The 14320-nt window shown below is 40.5% G+C and overlaps 1 protein-coding gene across 1 annotated transcript in view; it reads right to left on the bottom strand.

Moving 5' to 3' along the window:
- The window catches only part of LOC308418939 (dolichyl-diphosphooligosaccharide--protein glycosyltransferase subunit 1-like), a gene marked incomplete at both ends in the record, with an annotated part of 67154 nt that extends 53291 nt beyond the window's left edge, over nucleotides 1–13863 (bottom strand). Inside the window, 3 exon segments of the mRNA XM_080914451.1 lie at nucleotides 10056–10182; nucleotides 10646–10813; nucleotides 13798–13863. Coding sequence (XP_080770577.1) covers nucleotides 10056–10182; nucleotides 10646–10813; nucleotides 13798–13863 — 361 coding nt within the window.
- Nucleotides 13864–14320: the final 457 nt, after the last annotated feature.

The following is a 14320-nucleotide window of genomic DNA, read 5'->3' as shown; positions in this document are numbered from 1 at the left end:
TATATTTAATATTAATAGTTATTTATTTGGGGGAAGAATGTCTTGCTATGAGAGCTTCAAGGTGAACTAACCTCCACAGGGCTATTCTGGGGAACAATTCTTGTTACTCAGTCCAGACACAGCCACGGTGTGTCTGTAATACGCTGCTCCTTCTTGCAGAAAAGTTTATCAGATTCACTGTACATGTGCTCAGTCTGCTTTCCACAAAGGAAGTTGTAAAGCTTAACAACATTTTAATAGAATAAAAGACTTGCTTCTTAGCGCTCATTGTTGAGAAATGGTGCTTAAAATGAATTAACTAATAAGAGGTGCAAATAAATAGTTTTAAAGGCCAGGCAGAATGTTTAAAAGTCTATGCTGTAACCCTGTAGGTAATAAGAAAAATCAGGCCAACGGAAGTTTTTCCTAAGAAGTGTGCTTTGAGTAGTTGGTAATAAATGGGTGCTTTGAATGTGAAGGTTAAGTTGCCTAAAATTGCAGCCTTCCCAACAGCCTAATTGGCATTAGCAACTATGTTCTTTTCACAGATTAATTGTAAATAACAGCTGATATAGTCTCAATACCAAAATTATAGTTATTATATCCAAAGGTGCATAATTTATAAGATTGTATATTGAGTGTCCATAGGTTATGATTACCATAAAGTGTATGCATTGGGCATATATAGAAGTATGTGTATATGAGAGATGCTATTCAGCAGAATGTGTTCATACATATTTTTACCAGTGGTGTTTCCATTTAGTCAATGCCCCTGCGGACAGTGTTCAGTATTTTTCATATTGCCTCCAAGTACCATGACAGGTTACAGCATGAGGGTAGCCGAGGTTGCTTTGAATAATTACACTGCATATAAATGGTATGCATGCGTGCTCTTTCCAAATTGTAACATTTTGTATTGAATACTAGTCATTGTCATAGTCTAATTTTTACTTTATTTTGTTGTTGTAATTCCTTCACACAATAGATCCCAATCACAGTTTTCCTCTTTCCACTCCACCCAGTATCTCCCCTTCCCACCCCACCCCCACCCCGGCAACCTCTCCTCTTCCCCCAGGTCTATTGCTCCTCCTTTCTCCTTCGGAACAAAAGCAGGCCTTGCAGGAATGTCAACCTAACAAGGCAGAACAAGACAAAAAAAGGCTATACACAAACCCTCATATCAAGGCTGCATGAGGCAAGCCCGGAGGAAGAAAAGCATCTTGAAGGCAGGAAAAAAGAGTCCAAGACACCCCCCTGCACTGTTAGCAGTCCTACAAGAACACCAAGCTAATCAGCATAATGTATTAGGAAAGGACCTAGCACAGACCCATGCAGGCTTCATGTTTATCACTTCTGTCTCTGTGAGCCCCTTTGAGTTCTGCTTAGTTGATCCTGTCGCCATGTTCTTCTGGTTTTCTCACCCACTCTGGCTCTTTTATCCTCATCTTCCCTGGAGTTCCTTGAGCTCTGAAGAAAGGGACCCAATGAAGATCTCCAGGTTGGGCTGTCTGCACCTAATATTTGGCTGTGCCTTTAATACCATCAGCTTCCAGATCTATGAGTATAGCAGGATATTATTAAAAATCATTGTATTGATTTTTCTATTTTAGCTCTCTGGGCTGTATAACCTCAAGTTTCTGGTTATCCTGGCAATGTTGGACATGGTTTCCATTTTGTGGCATAAACATCAAGTCCCATTAGTCATTGGTTGGGCATTTCCACAAGGTCTGTGCCTTCGTTGCTGCCGTACATATTGCCTTCAAGATAGATTGTAGATGAAAGGTTTTGTTACAGGATTGGTGACCCAGTCCCACTGCTGGAAGCCTTGTCTGGTTACAGAGATAGCCAGTTTAGGCTACACATTACCAGGGGTGCTCACTAGGGTCACCCTTGAGAACTCTTAAGAGTTTTTACTACTCTAGGTTTTCACCTCATCCCCAAAACGTCCCCTCAATTTTTGTCATCTCTCCTAGTTCTCCCCCACCACACACCTGATCTCTCCTCTTCCCACTCTACCCACACCCAGTCCACCTATGAAGTCTATTCTACTTCTCTTTCCTAGGGAGATCCTTGAGTCAGTCCTCCTGGTTATTTAGCTTTTATAGGCCTATGGGTTGTGTCATGGTCATGACTTACTTAACAGCTAATATCTACTCACAAGTGAGTACATTCCATGTTTGTCTCTCTGAGTCTGGGTTATGTCACTTAGGATTATCTTTTCTAGTTCCATTCATTTGCCTGTGAATTTCATGATGTCACTGTTTTTAACAGCTAAGTAATACTCCATTGTGAAAATGTACCACATTTTCTTTAATCTATTCTTTGCTGAGGGACACTTAGATTGTTTCCAGTTTCTGGCTGTCATGAATAAAGCTGCTATGAACATTGTTGAGCAAGTGTCCTTGCAATAGGATAGGGTACTGTTAGGTTTATGGCCAGCAGTGGTATAGCTGGGTCTTGAGGTAGATCGTTTTTCGGTTTTCTTTGGAACTGTCATATCGATTTCTGTAATGGTTGTATAAGGTCGCTCTCTCAAGGAGTGTTCCTCTTGCTCTACATCCTCACCAGCATGAGCTGACACTTGTGTTATTGATCTTAGCCATTCTCCTAGTCACTCTTTTAAATGAACCAAATATTGTATATAAAAAAATCAGAAACAAATTTGAGTATTGTTGCTCTAATCTCTTCTTTTTATTATTATTTTACTTATTTATATTTCAAGGTTGACCCCCTTATTATTCTCCCCTCTGCAAAACCCCACCCCATTCCTTCCACTTTGCCTCTAAGAAGGTGCTCACCCACCCACCCACTCCTACCTCACTTCTTTATCATTCCCCTTCACTAGGTCAACAAGCTAGACAGAACCAAGCGCCTCCCCTCCCAGTGATGCCAGACAAGGCAGTTCTCTGCTACATAGATAGTGGGAGACATGGACCAACTCATGTATGCTCTTTAGTTAATGGTTTAGTCCCTGAGAGCTCTGAGGGGTCCAGTTAGTTGATGTTCTTATTCTTACAACAGGATTGCAATCCCCTTCAGCTCCTTCAGTCCTTCCCCTAATTCTTCCATTTGAGTCCCCAGGCTCAGTCCACTTGTTGACTGTGGGTGTCTGCATTTGTCTTGAGTTCTGGAAGAGCCTTTCAGAGAAGAGTTATACCAAATTCTTGTCTATGAGCACTACTTGGCATCAGCAATGGTGTCAGGCTTTGGCGCCTGCAGATGGGATGGATCCCAAGGTGGGGCAGTCTCTGGAAGGCATCATTTTTCATCTCTACTTTACTCTTTCTCTCTGCATTTCATTTTGACAGGAGCAATTCTGGGTTAAAGATTTTGAGATGGTGGATGGGTCCTCCCCTCAACCGGGGGCCATGTCTACTGGAGGTGGTCTCTTCAGGTTCTATCTCTCTTCTCTTTCCATACCATATCCTCTTCTTCTCCCCTTCCCTCCCCCACCCAGTCCCACCCTCTCTCTACCTCCTATGATTATTTTGCTCCCCCTTCTAAGTGGAACTGAAACACCCACACTTCAGCCTTCCTTCTTGTTAAGCTTCATATGGTCTGTTGGGTTGTGTCATGGGTAAGCTGAGTTTTGAACTAACATCCATTTATCAGTGAGTACCTATCATGTGTGTCCTTTTGGGTCTGGGTTACCTCACTCAGAAGGATATTTTTTTATTTCCATCCATTTGCCTGCAAAATTTGTGAAGCTCCCCCTGCCCCGTACTGATTTTTGTTTTACACCTTTGAAGACTCAGAAGTTTCTTTGGTCTCATTAAAATTGGAGCTTGACACTGGGATACGTAATATCTCTGTATAGCAAATTGGAAGTTATGCTAAATTCTTTTTTACTTTTTATGTTCTCTCCTGGTGTGGGAGATCCAACCTAGGGCCTCCTGCAGTGCATGCAAGCTAACTACTACTGACCCATGTCATCCACACACAAAGAATTTTACCTTTTCTTTCTAAAAAAAAAAAATGCAGCTACCACCAATGTAAGTATATCACTTGCGTGCTTATTACAATGAAGGGTACCTAATAAGCCCATAGTGCATAAGCCATGAAGGTTTATTTAATGTAAAAATGAACCGCTCCATTGTGATCAACACAGAAAAACATTTGAGAAAAAAATACCCTTTTTTTGTTTTTGTCGTTATAGACAATAACTTTATAAAAAAAAGAATGTAAGTAATAGAAAAGTAGGGCTTCAGATCATAAGTTCTCTCAGCAGGTAAAATTCTGACCTTAGCCTGGTCTCTGGAACCCATGGTGAAAGAACAAAATTGCCTTTACAACGTTGTCCTCTGATCTCTAGATGCACACACACACACACACACACACACACACACACACACACACACTCACTCACTCACTCATACACTCCAGTAGGTAAATAGGTAAATTAATTTTTATTTTAAAAGAAAGGTATAAATTTAAAGACTATGCTTTGACTTAATTTAATCCAGTGAATTATCAATAGTAATTTATTTTTAAGAGCAGAAGGATATGTTTCTAATCGCAACAGGTTAAACTTTAGCACCAACGTAACACAGGTCCCATTGGTACTTACTTTACCATGAACATGAAAGTAATAATTACTGAGCAGCATATGGATGGAAATCACTTTTGGTTAAAATTCTGAATAGAAGACATGGGAAAGGAAGTGAAGATTTATCTGTGAATCATACAGACGTCTTTAAAAAAAAAAAAAAAACTCAGATATTCCCATTGATGTAGAACACAACCTATGGTCCAGGAGAAGGAAGAACATCCGGTGTGTATTAATGAAGTACATTAGATGTCCTCTGAAAAAGTAGCTGAATCTGCTGTTATAAATTCTCTAGTAAGCCTACATGACTAAGTGGAGTGATGTTGGTATAAAAACCAGAGCCATGGGCTAGAGATAGGGCTAAGCATCTATAAGAGCTCATTATGCAACCATGAGGACAAGACTTGGGACGCTAGTATCCACAAAACAACCTGGAGTTCCCTACTTCTTGTGACTCTAGGTGAACAGAACCCAACACTCTCTTTGGGCCTCTGTGCATGCACATCTCTGTGCCATGATAGGCATGCATAGGGGCATGAGTGGGAATGTAGAAAGTGAACTTGGCAGTTATTCCAATAGTTTAGGCTTGAAAATCTGAGTGTTGCCAGTAAATAGGGCATCAAAAATAGAAAGCATAGAACCAGGTCATAGAAAGGAGAAATGCCACAGGTTTCAACCACTGTTACATTTAGAAAGCTAGTGGAAAAGAGAAGAAGCCAGTGCAGGCAGAGGTAAGGATAATGCTTTGTGTTCAGACCACAAAGACAAAGATAATATTAAAAATGGGATCTAAAACAGAGATCGTCAGAAAGCCATCCGTTTTCCTGAACATTTTGCTAAGAAGAAGCGGTAACTGGTTTTGAAACAAGTAGAGTTTGCTATTTGCAAGGAGCCACACCAAAAAACGTTGATGGATTTTATTATCATGGAACATAGGATTGTAGAGCAATGCTAAGTGGGGGATTAGAAGCAGCAAACTGCCTACATCAGCTGAGCAGTGCTCTGCGAAGCTGGAGTGAACAAGCCTAAGTCATAGGAGTCTTTCCCTGTCAAGATTAGTGAGAAGGAAGAGCCGACCCAGCCCTTGGTTTCCTGTCATAGGCATTGGTTCCTCTTGGTTTCTTTGCACAGAAGGAATTCTTCAGTCTTCGCATCCAAAACAATCATCTTTCCTTTTATATGTGACAATAGTCTAGTCCTAGAAACAGAGTAAGTAAGAGACAAAAGACTGAGTTCCCAGCTCAGCACCACTCCCAACAACAGACTGAAACCGTAGTGTACAACCATGAACAAGGGGGTGAACTTAAACATCCATTGGACCTAAAAATAAAAGTTTTACATCATGCACATAGAAATAGGGTTTTGTCAAAAAATGAGATCTTCAGCAAGCTAGAACAGAAATGTTTATTTAAGACAATTTTCAAACTGATTCAGCCAATAGCTAAATCCCATGAGGATATCCACAAGCCAAAGTCCTTGCCTGGAAAAAAAAAAAAGTTTTTTTAATGGTGTGGTTTTAAAACTATGTGTCCTCAAGTAGAGCTAAGAAAACTTGAAAGGACATGTCCATTCCAATTCCATGACACAGTCCTAAATATAATACAGAGGAAATGCTTGGGCATTTGAATATATTAAATTTACTACCCTTTCTAAATGTAGCACCAGGATACCTACCTGAGATTGCATCTTTAAATGGCCTATTTCCTAAAAATCCTGTCTCATTTTTTATGCTTGCTTATGATACAGGTCACTGCCAGAACTCAGAGAACAAGAAAGAAAGATATTGTTTGTAGCTGTCTATTTTGCCCGTTTTGCAGATTCGCACAGAAAAGTGAGAGGGCAGATTGGTTATCTAAGCTCAACTAAAATGAGGGTAAGGTCTTCAGAGCCAGCGCCTGGATTTTTCCTCTCTCGTTGAAGGATATCAGAAGAAAATGTTGAGGGATCTCTTCAGTCTTAAGGGCTGCAGAACAACCCAGTGTAGGAGTTTGTCGTGTGAACTGAGTCGAAGGACAGGAGATGTAGGCTGTGACAAATGTAACAGTGCAGCAAGTCTAGTAGCTGTCCATGCATACAGAGTGACACACACACACACACACACACACACACACACACACACACACACATATATATATATACTCCATCTCCTCTTCTCTTCTACCCATTCCCTTTTCCTCTTTCCATCTCTGCCTCATGAACATTCTTGGTTCTGAAAGCCTGTAAAACTGTGTGCCCTCTGGAAATGTTTGCAATCCTTGGAAGACACATTCATGCACAAACACACCAAGCATAACAAACTTTCTAGTTACTCATGTTTCATTATCACATGGAAATGCCTTTCATGTCGTCCTTACATTTCCCTCTGAAGTAGGGTTGTTATTTGCTTATCTTCAGCTTCACACACACACACACACACACACACACACACACACACACACACACCACAAAACCCTCAGCACATACATCTGATAGCTGGTAATCAATGACCTTTGGCAAAGAAGTTAGAGGATGGTTCAGCTTAAGACATAGTGACTCTGGGAAGAGGAAGAAAGCGATAGACCAGGTGCAGGGGCATCATCAGGTTCAAAGCTACTGTTTCCATCAAAATTCCACAGAAGGTGTAAAAATGGTAGCCAGAATTCTGCCTTGTGGGTTTCTGGAGCACTTGAATTGTTCTTAAATATAAACAAGCAAAAGTGGTGCCTAGGAATAACAAAAACAGTGATTCTAAAAGTCAGAACAAATTACTGAAGCCCACAGTTTCAAACCATTATGCATTTTGATCAAACTGTTCAGAAGCTAACCACAGTAAGTTCAAAATTAATGCTTAAAGCTCAACAGGAGATAAATCTTTATCCCTTCTCTCTTACAGAGGTGGTTTTTGCCAGCAGGAAGGGAGAGGTAATCAGTTTCTTCTCCATCTCCAAGACGTTTGTCTCTCAACTTTCAGCTATTTAATTTTGTGGGGCAAATATATTACTTACTTAGAAGATTCCTAGAAAGAGGTCCAATCTTTCAGATGTTCTCAGTTGAAGGACTAGAGCTCTCCACCATGAGGCTGCCACAGAGTTATCTAAAGAGATATTTCTAAAGTACCTCAAATTCATACGTGAACAAACCTTCTAAAATTCATGCTCAAGTGATAGATATCACAAATTGTTGTATGACTTACTTTGGGAAACTGATAGGAATTAGAAACCAAAACTCTGCCAAATCTTAGGACCAGCTAATACATGATTAACCTGGGTTCCAGTACTGATGCTAAATTTTTGTTGGTGTGCATAGCATAGAATGAACAGCTCAATTCTGACCTTTAATTTTTCAGCCCTGTAGTCATAAAACATACAAATGTCTTCTTTTCTTGAACCATGATTTTTAAATGTATTTTAGAGTCTGTATACTCTATGGTTTAGAGATGGATAGTGAAAGACTAGTTAGAGACAAGTGCTTATGTCTATGGATGGGTCAAACCTGATCATCCACACTGAAATCTAGACAACTAGAAGCTGATGACAATGGCCAGCCAATGTAGCAGACTACACAAGGACATTGGCGCACAATGGGCTTGAACTCTGCTGTCCTCGATGTCTGAAAGCCTCATAGCAAAATGTTCTCAGGGAAGCTTTGTACTTTCTGATAATCAGCCTGATACCATGGTGGGGTTTTTTGAAAATTAAAAAAAAAAATCATGTAAGTGATGTAATTGTACACAGTTTTGTAGTCTTGCCTCCTGCATTCATTACCCCCCCCCATAGCCATTTCCAGGGATATCAAGAAAATGAAAGAAACCACTGTGACTAAGCTGGAATGCATGAAAACCATTCCACCTCCTCCTAGAGGACAAGGAATAGATCCCATGACTCTTGTGTTTATCCCTCACCAATACCCTCCAGCTACTTGTTCACCCTGTACCCTTAGAGCCATCCTGGGCCAACTTTGCCCTGGCTCGCTAGTCAAAAGGAAGATGGTTGTATCTCCTGGGGCCATGATGTGAGGCCTTGGAGGAAATGTTGTTTGGGAAATAGCAAAACTGTGTGACTACATTAAAGTCAACACTATTTATCTTCATCTCTTGTCCTATGGGCTGAAAAAGGGGCACCACTGTTAGGCCCTACCCCCGTGCACAGCTGCAATAGAAAGTAGGCAGGAACTGGTACTTTCAAGTGTCAGACCTTTTGTTCTGACTACTAGTTTATGGGGCTGACGTGAAGCATTGCAGTCAATGAAGCCTTTGTCCTAGGTGTACAGGGTAGAACAGTGGAAAAACTGCCTTCTCTTATATCCCAGGCCCATCCATCTTCCCTCACCCTGTTTCTCAACTTTTTCTGTCTCTCAAGCAGACAGAGAGAGGATCCCTCCTGGGTTAATGTACTGGAAAATTGCTCTGCATGTTTATGAGGGGGTGCCTTCCAAATGAAAGAAAAGAGGAAAAGGGGAAAAAGACTGAGAAGAAGAGTCATTTTTCCCACTGAACTTATTGGCCTTAAGCTTGTGGGTCTGACCCTGACTAAGGAGATCTTCATGTCCTGCTAGGAGGGGCATTGTGAAGTTTGGCAGAACGCACTTCCGATTGAATTTCTCTTTTTATTATTCATAATCACGCAGTCACTTTAGACAGCTCCCGTCACCCAGTGCACCACCCATACCCTGACTCCAAAGGCAGGAACACTCACACACAAGCATCCTAACCTCATCCTGGAAAACAGCCCTTCCGCTTAAATCAGTTCACCTTGAAATAATTTATTCTCCTCAGAGGAGGAGCTGGCTACCCTAGGCAATCTCCTTTAAATAGCAGATATGCTTTCATACAATCACATGAAACACTGGACCATGTGACCTTTGCCATGGACGGCTATGGAACCCAGAGGACACTGTGATGCGTGATGTCACTCACTTACTTATTTTAGCTATATTTTTTCCTAGCTAAAAACAGTATTCGTTAACTCTGATCTTTTTTGCACATTCTTATTAGTTCCTCCGTGGGAGGTGTGAGGCTAAATGTCATGGCAAAGACATCCACTCTGTGTGCTCATGACAGACAAGCCTGCGTTGGCACCAACAGATTAAATAAAACAGACCTGAGATCTTACAGTGTTTCCATTCAAATGGTCGTAGCCAGCAGGGCCACAGAGTCCTGGTCATTATTACTGAAGTGTGTACCTTGGAAGACCACCAAACGCCTTCTTTTGGATAATGGAAGTAAAGTGAGCAGCTTGGCATCTTTTCTTCGTCTTTCAACTAGTTTGAGTGAAAAAAAGTAGATGCTTTGGTCTACTACTAATTTAATCAGAGAAGTAGGAGGGAATGTCTATTTTCATATCAAAGGTCCATTTCTCTGGTGACCTGACATATATTTAGGATGTTTGAAACAGAAATTTGAATTCAAATGTTTAAAACAACTCAAATGCAGCTAGCAAAGGAGAACAATATGCAGCCGTCGGGGCCCTAGACGGGCTTCTGTCTTCATTTTGAATTTAGGTTTCTAATGTCTACAAGAACAACTTTCACATGAAGATAGATGGTCAGTTACCTAACGGACACATGGAGACATCTTTTACGTGAGGAGGCTTATCACAGAATGTGATCAACTCGATTACAATCTTTCTTTCTTTTTTACTTATGGTACTGGAAGCTGGGTAATTCATGAGAAATATATTCTGTGTTAGCACATGAAGAATTTTATGACCATCCAGTCCGATGGCTTCCTCCCCATCTGTACTTTTTTGGCAAACTTTTTCGCAATCAAAATCTGACTTTCTGTTTTCGAGTTTAAACTCTGCCCTACAACCAGGCAAGGAACTCCTTTAAATATGTAGCAAGATTATAAAAAGAAATGGGGTGAACCTGGCAGATAATGCCCAGGAGAGTACGGAGCAGCCTTCACGTCAAAAGTACACAAGTTAATAGCTACCACCTCCCCCCATCTCTTAGCATGTCTCCTTTGGAGAAAAAAAGGTCAGAAGCATTAGGACCTAGGGCCTGCTCCCTGAAGACCCTTAATAAGCAGACGTTACAGTAACGTGCTCCGGGAATCAAGCATAAATATGACCCCTGACCCTGCTTGTCAGCTGAGCCACTGAGTCTCTTAGAAATATACTCCTCACTCTTCTAAACACCCACTCTTTCCCACCAGCCCCCTCTACTCCACTGGCTTTCTGTCCCTGTGGCTTCTGCTCCAGAGCTCACACACTTGCTGTCGCTGTGACCTTTCTCTTCACAGAGGTCAAAGGCCGAAGACCTCAGGCTGGCCTCTTTTCTTGCTGGGGCCAGCTGATGAATCATTCCCAACTTGAAGGGAACAGAGGAGAGGGGAGGAGGTTCTGAAGGTCTTTTCAGAGAAACAACTGTGGCCTATACATCAGCATTTACTCAGGTCTGACACTTTCAAAATTCAGCCTCCTCTCTGGGAACCACAGAAAGAAGAGCTGAGAGGTCTCACCACCCCATGAAAATGGTAGGAGTATTCATGGTTAGTTGATGGACAGTACCCAGAAAAGAGCCAAGGATGTGGAATCACGGAGAAATGCAAACTCCGCTCAACACATTTCTGATTTCCTCCTGTGTTCTCTGAAATCAGTGTGACTCCCCTGAAAGAGCTGTTCCCAACATTCTCTGAATGTCTGATCAAGAGCACTTTGATGAACTATTCAGAACTACGCTGCTTTTCATTTAGAAAAATGTGTAATTACATTTTTTAAAAGAAATTCTGACATGTGTCCTATAAGACCACATGGGAGTTAGGAGAGGTGGAACGGGGTGTGTGCTAGGTTTTTTTTTTTGTTTGTTTGTTTGTTTGTTTGTTTGTTTTTTTAACTCTGCTTTTTGTACAATGGTCTAGTTTTGGCTTTTAATTTGTGACCAGTGTGCATGTAACCAGACAGCATTTCAGAGTGTCTCTCATGGCCTTACAGGAAATATTTCCAAATACCACCGAGAAGCATTGTAATGCTGTAGGCAGGGCATTCCAGCCTATGTACCGACACCCCAAAAGAAAAGAAAACATGTTTTAAAAGTTGGTGGGGGGGGGCTTATTTTGCATTTGTTTTTATCTATGGTATTTATTTCTTTATTTACTTATTTATTTTCATTTTAATAGTTTCTTCTTCTCTCCTAACATCCTCATCCCCAACACACACACACACACACACATACACACACTCCTCCTCTATTTCCTTTCAGAAATGGGTAGGCCTCCCATGGACATTAATCACTATAGCATATCAAGTTGCTGTAAGACTAGGAACCTCCTGTCCTATTAAGGCTTGGTGAGGCAACCTAGTAGGAGGAAAGGGTCCTAAAAGCAGGCAAGAGAGTCAGAGAAACCCAGTCCCTCTGCTCGGAGTTGCACATGTGAAGACCAAGTCACACACCTGGAACATATATGCAGACTGCCTAGGTCGGTCTCAGGCAGGCTCCCTGGTTAAGACTTCAGTCTCTGGGAACCCCTCAAGGCCCAGATTAGCCGGTTCTTTATTTACAATTTTAAGAAATAGCCTCATAATTATTTTGGTTAGCTTCCCATTTCTCTTATTAAATCAATTTTTAAAAAGATAAACGTGGGAATTTCATGTCTATGTTTTTGGAAAAAGAAACGTCAATGTCCACAAATGCTTGTTGTAGGGCATTATCTCTTTCTTCTTCTTTTTGTTTTCAGTTCTCTGAGAATTTTGTGCTTGTGTATACATCACCCCATCTCCTGCGTTCACCACTCTCCATGGCCTCCTGAACAAGCTCTGCTCAAAGTCTTCTGTCATTTCCTTTAAGACCTCAGCTTTGGTTGAAACCTGAAAACCTAGCATTTAAAGACTGAGGCAGGAGCAAGGTACATAAGTGGTCGGGCTGGACAAAGCTGTGAAACTCATCTCATATAAACAAACAAAGAAGAATTTAAGTTTTAGGTTTTTTTTTGGTTTTTTTTTTTTTTTTTTTTTTTTTTTTTTTTTGGTGTTGTTTTTATGGATTCTGAAAGGGTTCTCTGTTGTTCCTGGGGAAATGAGACTATTCCAGATGTAGTCCTGGAAGCTGTATGGAGAATGGCTTTTCCAAAAGTTTACGGCTTCTGTCAATGAAAGACTAGACTGAGTAAGAGAGAAATCCTATAGATATGAACCTGAGTCCTCTGGGTGGGAATAAAATTATTAGAACAAACACACACATTAGCAAGAGTAATGATAAGAATCAAGGACAAAGCAAACACGGAACGTGAGAGATAGGTAGAAAGCCAGAAGGTTGTCTGAGAGGAAACACCCATGAGTCTAAAACAGGAGTGAAAAGACCAAGAGATAAGATCAGGAGGTGGAGGTGGAGGGGTCAGCATCTATTTTGGATTACAACCACTCACTTTGAAAAATTATACAGAAGACTTAATCTTCCAAAAATCACCAAGTTGTAAAAGCTTACTTACGTAATTTTGGACACATATTAAAATAATGTTGATTCACAAGGGAAAATATCTACACCAGTCCTTGGAAGAAATTCTGATTGTGGATAAGAATAGCCTTTGGCTCGTGATAGAACTCTGTGTACTTAGAAGTTAGATATAGCTTCATGGGAAATGACAAATACTTGGGAAATAACACAGAAAAGAAAGCCCTTAGGGATGCAAATAGGATGAATGGAATTCCTTGGTTCTACATTTCTTTAACCCCAAGAAGAAAGGCAATAGGCAGATGTTTCTTTAAAGAATACAGTGAAGTGTTTCACGTTAAAAAAGAATAAATAAACTAACCGTTAATCTACCCTCAATAAATCCATAAATAGAACCATGCTTGCCATTTAGGAAGACAGCATTGTCAATAAAAGTGTTAGTGTGTATATTTTTCTTCTTGATTATCATCTTAATGCAAAGAGCACACCAGCCATTTCCATGGTTTTCCTAAGTTATTTCCTCAAAGAATAAATGAAAATCGGTTCATTAGCTAAGTTCTCCAGTCACAGGAAGTGCGATCGCTCAAGAGTTCTGTGTGCTAACATTTTTTTCCTTAAGCAAGTTTACAGGAATACATAAAATTTTGCAGTCATTCAATGTGAGTATTGAAGAAGTCGCCTTGTACACATGGTGCCGACCAACATCATCAAAATATATGGCACTGTCTCTCTTATGTATGTGTTAACTCATGCAATTGGTATTGATAATTACAAAAACAAAACAAACAACAATAAAGCATCTTTCCCCTGTTTATCAGGCCCTGTAGTCCAACTCAGTAATGAACACATAAAGTAATGAAAACTTAAAAACAGATAAGCATGGTCTGCAGAAGACCTGCACATACCTCACAAGTGATGGCAGACTCTCTTTTCCTATTCTGGATTCCTACAGGGCTGTCCTCATGGGCCATGCTTATACTTGGATATTGTAATTGGAAGACTTCCTTTGTAGCTCAGTGACAACCTGATACCTTCTTGGAGGGGATTTTGCAACATTGTACCCACATACATGAAATAAATAAATCATTAAAAAGAGCAAAGAAAAATATACTTTAAAAAAGGGAAACTCCAGTTTATGCAAATTCACTAACTCAATGAAAGTGCCAACTCAGCAAATTTTTCCTGGGTGCACATTATCTCCAGCAGATCTCTGAAATGACTTACTTGGTTGTTTAATCAAACTCACTAGAGATATTCACAAAGATGGCTAAACTAATTCCATGTGTAGATACAGTAAGGTGATCAATACCAGAAGAGACCTAGATGTTTAATGTCAGCAAACATAATAATCAGGTATCTTAACACAGATGATCAAACAATTTTCAGATTGTTCATCACCCTAAAGACAAGTGTTGGGTGTATTCATTA

Source organism: Micromys minutus (assembly GCF_963924665.1).
Source record: "Micromys minutus genome assembly, chromosome: 3".
Lineage (NCBI taxonomy): Eukaryota > Metazoa > Chordata > Mammalia > Rodentia > Muridae > Micromys > Micromys minutus.
The sequence above is the reverse complement of the archived record's forward strand: the minus strand, read 5'-3'. Positions and strand labels throughout refer to the sequence as shown.